The sequence below is a fragment of the Protomyctophum parallelum genome, assembly GCF_964188405.1.
Source record: "Protomyctophum parallelum genome assembly, chromosome: 12".
In the NCBI taxonomy this organism is placed as follows: domain Eukaryota; kingdom Metazoa; phylum Chordata; class Actinopteri; order Myctophiformes; family Myctophidae; genus Protomyctophum; species Protomyctophum parallelum.
In genome coordinates, this window is record NC_139712.1 from 27,677,986 (window position 1) to 27,687,236 (window position 9,251).

General features: G+C 42.1%; 1 protein-coding gene across 1 annotated transcript; it reads left to right on the forward strand.

Annotated features, from left to right (window-relative positions):
- Nucleotides 1-1,594: 1,594 nt before the first annotated feature.
- gimap4 (GTPase IMAP family member 4) lies at nt 1,595-5,962 on the forward strand. The gene is made up of 3 exons (XM_083777984.1): nt 1,595-1,730; nt 2,646-3,431; nt 4,960-5,962. The coding sequence occupies exons 1-3, from the start codon at nt 1,700-1,702 to the stop codon at nt 4,962-4,964; spliced, it is 822 nt and encodes a 273-aa protein (XP_083634110.1). The 5' UTR covers nt 1,595-1,699; the 3' UTR covers nt 4,965-5,962.
- Nucleotides 5,963-9,251: the final 3,289 nt, after the last annotated feature.

The following is a 9,251-nucleotide window of genomic DNA, read 5'->3' on the forward strand; positions in this document are numbered from 1 at the left end:
GTCGGCATTGACCAATCGTTTCTCAGTCGCTTACAGCTGATCCAAAATGCCGCTGCCCGTCTCCTCACTGGAACAAAGAAGCGAGAGCACATCACTCCAGTCCTAACCTCACTAGGACTGGATTCCGCATTGATTTTAATGTATGTTTTTTTAATTTGCAGTGGGTCAGCACCCTCATCCCTTGCAGACCTCATTTCTAATTACAACCCACCTAGGCTTTGAGGTCGGCCGACCAGCTAAAGCTGGATGTGATTGCGACCAAGGTCAAAGGGTGACCGGGCCTTTGCGGCAGCTGCCCCCAGGCTCTGGAATACCTTGCCTCTTCACATCAGAGCTGCCCAGTCCATAATTACCTTTTAAATCTCTGCTTAAAACATATTTATTCTCCTTAGCCTAACCTAGCCACGGGGCAGCACACCTAAACCTAACCGTAACCCTCTCCCAACCCTTAACGCACCCCTCACCAACCTTAATCTGGTCGTTTTAACACACCCCTCACCAACCTTAATCCGGTCAGACCAATGCTATATGTCTAACCAAAGTATGCCTCCCAGCCCTGCTCCCCTCATTTGTGCAAATGTCTGCTTTTGTTTGTGCTTTTTGGATTGCCTGCTAAAATCTGTCTACATTGTATTTGTTCTTTTTTGCTTCTATTTCAAATGCCTGCTTAAGTTTTTAGGTAGGTTTACGTATAGTTTTACTGAGGTTAAGGTTTGTTTAGGCTGTCAATCACAGCGACTGGCCAATCACAGCACACCCCTTGCACAACCTGTGTAGGCTTTGGTATGACACATCCTTGACCACTGATTTGTAGAATCAGCTCAGGACTTCATGGGTTAAACTTAAAACCTTGGCATGCGTGTACTGATATGCAGAGATCATGGTGTCTGGAGGTTTCCAGGCTAACAAGTTGTATCTGCTCTGCATGTCAACAAACCAGGAAATCCACCACTGGGGCAAACTTGACACTAGCAGAGAATGCTTTGGAGGGGGTTAATGTTGACTTCAGAATGTGAGAAATCTAATCCGGAGTATCTGGAATGATTGGTCTACTTGGGCTGTTTATTGTTTCCTGGTATGTTCATTTTTGAGTGGTGCTAGCCACTGAGTGAGTTCTCAACAGGCCTGAAAATTAAGGAGGCCGGCCCTAACTGCTCTTGCCCGAGGCTCGGTCCGGCCTGACTAATCAGTAATCAGCATATATTTTAGGCCTGAGTCCAAATTGTCGTATTGGGTTTGGGCAGAATTTGAGAACTTGAGTAAAAGTGAAATGCCAGTCAGCACCGCATATTCATAATATAAATACAAACAGACGGAACATCATTATTTTTATTATTGGAAATTAGGTAGCATAGCCTACATTTTAGACCTGGCCAGGCCTAAAATGTATCATGCTAATCAAGGACATACGCCATACCGGTATCTATACGCAAATGCATCGCAAAATGTCAGGCAGGCTTGATAAAATATATCTACGATCGTCTTGATCCAAGCCAAGGATAAATAAATAAAATAATCAGACAGTTTTATTTTGAAGTCCAAGACCGGACGTCATATGTCCCTTTAGTGACTCACTTTTGTTTTTGAAACTAGAGCCGGAAGTCCTTGTTTCTGTTTCTTTCTTATTCTTGCCTAGTCCCGGCCAGGTCTCTTCCCTAAAGTATAATACAAGTTGGTCTTAACTAGTATAAACTCAAGAATGGAAACGAATACACCGGAGGAAGCCACCGGTGAGTTCTCAAACAAACAGTTATATTTATTTAACCAGTAACAAGTGTTGCGAAACAACGGGAGATCGCGGGACTTTACTTTGTGAGGAAGCGTCGCTTTTACCGGGAATGTGACACGTTTCATACGCCAGTTCAGTGTCACTGGTTTAAGTTTACAAGGCCAAAATGTCACACAAGGATGAATTAACGTTAACGTTCTGATCGTAAACACGTCCAGAACAAGCTCACCTTGCTCTGACTTTGACTGAACTGAACGCTTTATGTAACTTGATCCTTGTATATTATCAACAGAGGCTGCCTGCTACACATAACCTGCTGAACGGTTCTGGCTGAACCTTGTTTTATGTTGATATGCTGAACGTTTGTGACAGGAAAGCAGTACCAGACCAGTGCATAGGAAAATCCGAAAACATGTTTTATTTATGTATTACAATTACGAGGACACACACACACACACACACACACACACACACACACACACACACACACACACACACACACACACACACACACACACACACACACTACAGTAGGCCTATATCAGTGGTTCCCAAACATTTTTAGTGTAGAAAATAATAGATGTACTAATTGCTTCACTACTTTTGAATAGCCAACCTATAGAATATGGAATATGGAAGTGGTTAAAATGATTATGATGCTATAGCCTACTATTAAGAAGTTCCTGGGTACCCCCACCTCTGGTACCCTCTCAAGGACCCCTGGGGGTTCCCGAACCCCACTTGAGAACTCACTATCTCTCTCATGGATATATACAATTGTATTTAACCAGACTTAGCAACTCCTGGTGGAAAGTCAAGACGATAGTGGTGTAAAGTGCACAAATGAATATAGGCCCCCTCCCTCCCCCCATTATGTGTTTTGTATTCACATTACTACCCTGACTTGCCACTACAGGGACGACAGGAAATGGCACGCCCGGCCCTGAGAAGGAGAAGCGGGAGCCGGCGGTCGCCTCCACCCATCTGTCCGAGCTTCGACTGGTGCTGCTGGGCTGGAGGTGGCCCGGGAAGAGCCTGACCGGCAACACCATCCTGGGCCGCGAGGAGTTCCGCTTGGAGCGAGCGGCAGAGTTCTCGGTGAAGCGAGAGACCGAGGTGGCGGGGAGACGGGTGATCGTGGTGGACACACCGGGCTGGTTCACCTCCCAGGACACGCCCGCCTGCTACCAGCAGGAGATAGTGAAAGGTCCCACCATGTGTCCTCCGGGGCCCCACGCCTTTTTGCTGGTCATCCCGGTGGGCATGTTCTCGGAGGTCGACCGCGCTCGCATCGAGGAGCACGTGGGCCTGTTTGGGGAGAGCGTGTGGAGGCACACGATCGTGGTGTTCACCTGGGCCGAGGTGCTGAGGAACATTTCCATCGAGAGGTACATCCGCAGGGAGGGCAAGGACCTGCAGTGGGTGCTGGAGAAGTGTAAAAAGAGATACTTTGTCATCAATAACTATATCTTCGGGGAGCACCCCCAGCTGGGGAGGTTAATGGAGAAAGTGGAGAAGGTGGTGGCGGAGGAGGGGTGCGGCCTCTACAACCCAGAGGAGGAGGTGGAGCGACAGAAGAGAACCCTGGATCAGAATCAGAACCCTACTGCTCAGAGCCAAGCCAGGGAGGGGCGAGAGCTCGGGGCGCGGCCCAAACAGATCTCCTCTGCTGCACTGGCTCAAGTGGTGGACCCTCCTGTCAGTGAGTGATGTATTGAATTGATCTTAACTCGCAGAGTTCAAGTGTGATTGCATATATCAGAACTCAACATTCAATCTATATTAGTATGATTAAGCTGCTTAATATGCAATGCCAAGCTGCTTAATACGCATTCTTGTCTACTGGTATGCTAACCAGAAAATGCAGGTAAAATGGGGGAGCACATTATCCACCCCTTTTCTGGTGGGTAATGGTGTCAGGCAGGGGGGGATTTTATCCCCAGCCCTCTTCAATTTATATATGGACGTCCTGTCAATGCAGCTGGGGGGGTGCATAACAGGTTGTATGATGGGTGATAGCCTAATTAATCATTTTATGTATGCGGATGACCTTGCCATACTTTACCCTAGTAGCAGTGGGTTCCAACAGCTACTCAATGTATGCACAAATTATGGTATTGACTTCGATATTCACTATAATGCCAAGAAGAGCATGGTACTTATATGTAGAACTAAAGAAGATCTGGAACTTAAGTTTCCTGCCTTTCATCTGTCTGGTCAAATTATGAATGTGTCCAAAATTACAAAATATCTTGGGCATATCATAACAGATACCTTAGAGGATGACGAGGACATGTTTAGACAGAGGAGAATGCATTATGTACAAGCCAACATGCTGGTCCGTAACTTTCATCATTGTACTACGGATGTTAAGGTAAACCTCTTTAGAGCTTATTGCACCCCTCTCTACACAGCTCCACTGTGGGTGAAGTATAAGAAGGAGAGCTTACGCAAACTGCAAGTAGCCTATAATGACTGTTAGAATCCTGTTAAAAAAGCCCAGGAGCACTAGAGCCAGTGGGCTTTTCTGTTCATTGGGTCTCGCTACGTTCATGGCTCTGTTGAGGAACCTGATATTCAAGTTCATGAGCAGGCTGGATCGCTCACTGAATGGACTCATTGGACAGATGACAGACCCAGGCCGTAGTTCTGTAAGGTACACTTCTACCATCAGAGGACACTGGCATGAGTGCCTCGCTTAAGTAGTAACCTGTGGGGCTGGGTAAATGTACTGTATTTTTTTCCCCATTTTTTTGTATTCTCGTATATGTGATGTACTGTCTTACCTTGTGGGCCACGAGCCTGTAATAAAGTTTATATTAAAGGTAGCTGGCTGCACTTTTAGCCTGTTGATCATGATTTAACCAACTGGAAAGGCGCCTGTGTCATTTTAGATTTTTGCGTTGGCTATTAATAAAATAGCAGATGTACAAGCTCACAGCGCATCAGTTCATACTGCGATGCAAGCTTGTACATCTGCTATTTTGTAACATTTTTTAAAAATCTTGAAAGTGTGAGAACTGCTGATTTAGAAGGCAGAGTTGTAGAATCGACCTCAGGTCGTAATGGGTTAAACCGCAGAAGCGATGTAATGTAATTGTATGCTCTACAGTGTACATCTTTCCCCAACTGCCTCACTTTGTGAGAACAAAAGATCTGTCTGCTTAGTGCTAAATGGCCGTCATGACCTAAGAATTGACCTTTAACAATTTATCTGTTTTTGATTTCAGATTAACTGGACACTTCCGCTGTCTGATGGATCCTGCAAGCTGCCACTAGGGGGACACTAAATAATCTGCTTCTTACCTGATCGTAAACATGCAGATTTTATATCCTCTTGAAACGTAGCCTACTGAACATGCAAAGTATGTATGTTTATTTTTGTGGAGAAAGCATATTTTGGATTTGTTAGTGTGGACTCTGGGCAGTCTTTATTATGCAGAATCTTCCCTGCTGGTTTGGTGTGTCCGACTTTGTTTTTGCAGTATCACACCATTTTTCAAGTTCAATATTTGGGCGCAGCAATTTCAACAGGCGGCCTTTGCTTGGGGCTTAGATTTTCATTAATGTCTGTGATTTTTAATAGACCAAGAAGGCTGTTGGTTTGTGATGGTAATGGCACGAGACAGCCTTAATTGGTTCTGTAACAAGGAAGAACATGCTGTTACTCAGGCAGCTGTGACGAATTGCAAACCCTTGATGAACAATTATCTTGTCTTTACTGACAGACACCCATGGCACATCTGCACTACTACATTGTTACTGTAACGTTCAGGGGAAGATATCCTATTTATTGTGACCAAACTCTTGCTTCCCTTTTACTCTATTATAAGTGTATAGTTGTTCAGCCGCCCAAAAATTACTTATTTTATATTACACACCCCACAAAGCCTTGAATTCATGGAGATTATTAGTTTTTTGTCGCATTTCCTAAACCAATAATTTGATGACCGGCAGAGTCTCTGGGAGTCTCCTATTGACCGATGACCCAGTCATCAAATTATTGGCGTAACAATGTGATCAAAAACTCCACAATCACAAATTGGGGTGTGTAATTGATAGAAAATAAGTCATTTTTGGGGTGAACCACCCCTTTAATGCTACTGCTTGTTTGTTTTTCCTTCTCTTGCAACAGTGCTTACTTGAAAGCATGTGCTTTTCTTGACCATGAATGTATTTTTACTGCACTAGCACTGCAGTGTGTGTGTGTGTGTGTGTGTGTGTGTGTGTGTGTGTGTGTGTGTGTGTGTGTGTGTGTGTGTGTGTGTGTATATATATATATATATATATATATATATATATATATATATATATATATACATACATACATACACACAGTATGAGTGTATGTTACAGTACAATTGGAAAACCAGTGAAAATGGCACGCCACCTGAAGGTGACTTGAGCTACGAGAGGCACCGCCGAGTGAGCTTAAGGCGAGCGAGTTGCGTTGCGAAGGCAGTCACCTTCATTCGACTCAGTGCGGTCAAGTTATGTCCCGATAGGGACAGAATCATAATTCATCCCCCCCAAACACACACGAAAACGAGCACTCCTATTTTCAATCTGACTGTGGCTTTTCAATCATACTGTAACATTTACAGTATATAACGTATAGTCTGCTATAGTGCATTTTTATTTGTGTGTTTTGCTGTGTACAGTATACTATATATACATTTATCTGACAATCATAACATGCACTATAACTGTCTTGAAATGTGGCCAGATACTGACTGTTGAATAGTACTGACGTAAAACCATAGTCCTAAATGTAGTCCAAGTTTAGCCTGTTATTGAATATTGTGTGTGTGTATGTGTACAGTACACAATACACATTGCATGTAACTATCCCTCATGCTGCATGTACCAGCATGTGAATCAAGTTACTTTTAAATACTTTATATGGGAAAGAGGGTGTTACAACTCCATATTTTAATCTCCATGTCCTGTTGTAGCCTATAGCCCTAGTTACAACTCTTGTTTTCCTACAGAAATGATCAAAGTTTCCTATCAAGAAAATAATTTCTATCTTTTAACAATACAAGCACTGGTCTTGTCTCTTTTCTATTTCATCAAAATAAATGTCTATTTTTGATTAAAGTCTAGACCTAGTTCTTTAAATTCTTAACAGACAGTGACCCTCCAGATCATAGTATTTTGTGGTGTTGGCAAGGTAGAGTTGCCCATTATTTGTTTACCCCTTTTTCTCCCAATTGTAGGTGTTATGTCAATTAATTGGTCCCTACTTTCTGTATTGCCACTTCTGTTGAATCCCACTGGTCCACCTTTACCCCATAATTTAGCCCACATGCGTACCCCTACCCTAGCTCCATAACTCACCTAATAAACTCGAATAGGGGAGGTACTTTGGCTGTGCAACTTTGACATTGTTGTTTGTACCACTAGATGGCAGTAAGATATCGCATTTCATGACAGACAACATGCATAATAATGTACTTTGATGGGCATTGGTGCATAATTGTAGTGAACTTGCCAACAACAGAATCATGTTTCCTTCACCATGATATAGAGGACAATGACATGCATAAAGTGAGTGGCAAAGTGAGTTTAATATCGTTTAATGCAATAGGATAGGACTTTTCTGTTTGGATGTATGGGCTGTCAATGCCAGAAAGTAGTTTTATGCCAGTAGGTGATCCCACATAACTTTTGGATATGATGATGATTATGTCACGCGCATACCCTCTCTATATGATGGGTGTCCAACTATCACCTCACCTATAATGGGGTCATTCCTAGTATTCAGTGCCATTTGTGTCCCCAGGTTATAATACAGCATATCTTGTGTAAAATAAGCAAAAACACTAATTCCAAAAATCTTATATATTAAAGGTTTTCCACCATAGAAAAAATATTTGTACCTCAGAGTGAAATCCTGCATGTTTTTTCAGCTTCAGTTACAAATATATCTAATCAAATTCAAACTAAATCTAAATTTTGAAATCGTATTATATAGTATAGTTCTAATGCTTCTCACCAAATGTTATTAATTGTGATAAATGTAATTTCACTGCTTAAGATCTTGAAATCTATTTTTACTATTACTCCAGCCAAATGACTTCAGAAAGTAGCACTGTTTAATTTGCCTTTTTTTCTTCAATGTTTTAGGTTGCATTACTGATGTGGTAAAGCATAAATGTTGGTTGATTAATGTATTAAAGATGGAGTGCAGCGATTTCTTTCCCACCCTAAAATATAAGGAAGAACTTTTTTCAAAAAAGTGTACAGTATTTGTTAAAATTATGTTTTTATGTGGACATGCTCACCAGTTCATTAAACGCCCAATGCATTCTCAATGGCAATAGCACAAACTTTGGCATGCTACTAGTCCTACATACTTGCACTTATAAACCCCATTAAAACCTATTTAGTTTATGTTTGCCTGAAAAGGAATCTTTGAAATGTTTCATAGTTTTAAAAATATAGTGCTTTTTCTAAAAAGTTATTTTCGTCTTTTTTTCAAATCCTCAAAAATGATGAAAAACAGGATACTATGGCCTAGTATGCTTTCCGAGACCATGTGCTATAAATTATAAAAACGCCCATGGTTAATTTCGTCTTTTTTTTTAAATCCACAAAAACGATGAGAAACGGCGTTAAATTATGAAAAACGAGGATTTGAAAAAAAGACGAAAATCACTCCGAGAACATGGGCTATAAAATGTAGAAATTATGTATGGGCTGAACTTGAACCCACGAGTCCACGACCTGTGTCTCACATAGACAGCAGCTTATCACAGAGAGCCACCATGCTCTCTGAGAATCTCCTCAGCTTTCCATTGTTCTTCTGGGTGTTATTCTCCAAAATGTGGTCTACAGTGAAGAGTAGAAGGAACTCAGCAAGACTTGAACCCACAACCTGTGGCTCACATAGACAGCAGTTTATCACAGAGTGCCACCATGCTCTCTGAGAATCTCCTCAGCTTTCTTCTGGATGTTATTCTCCAAAACATGCTGCAGAGTGAAAGTAGCACAAACTCAGCAGGATTTGAACTCACAACCTCTGGCTCACATGGATGTCTTAACAAGGGTGCCACAGAGCTCTCTGTGATTTTAAGTTGTAATTTGTTCCTCTTGGTGTGACCTTTCAAATGGGGCCTTGGGATCATGTACACTTGTACAGAGCATTTAAATGGTGTTTGCTGCAGTGCATCAACGGTGTCTTTAGTGCATTTAAGGGTTATTGTGGAAGTTAATCAGATAATAGAGGAGAAAACATGAAAGAACATGACAGGATACGGAGAGCCTGGTAGCTCAGTGTGTTAAGTGGCTGTACACATAATCCAGATGTTGTTGGTTCAAATCCCACTCTGGTCTTTACTCTGGAACTTTACTTTGGAGAAAGAAGAAGATAAAACTGCCCAGAAATCTCACTCAGTCAGACTTGGTAGTGATGGAGCAGTTGGTAAAGAAAATAACCTCAAAGTTTAGGCATCGTGGTGTGGTGAACCACTCGCAGGTTCAAGCCTAATGCCACTAACTAACATGTCCTGATCCTGCT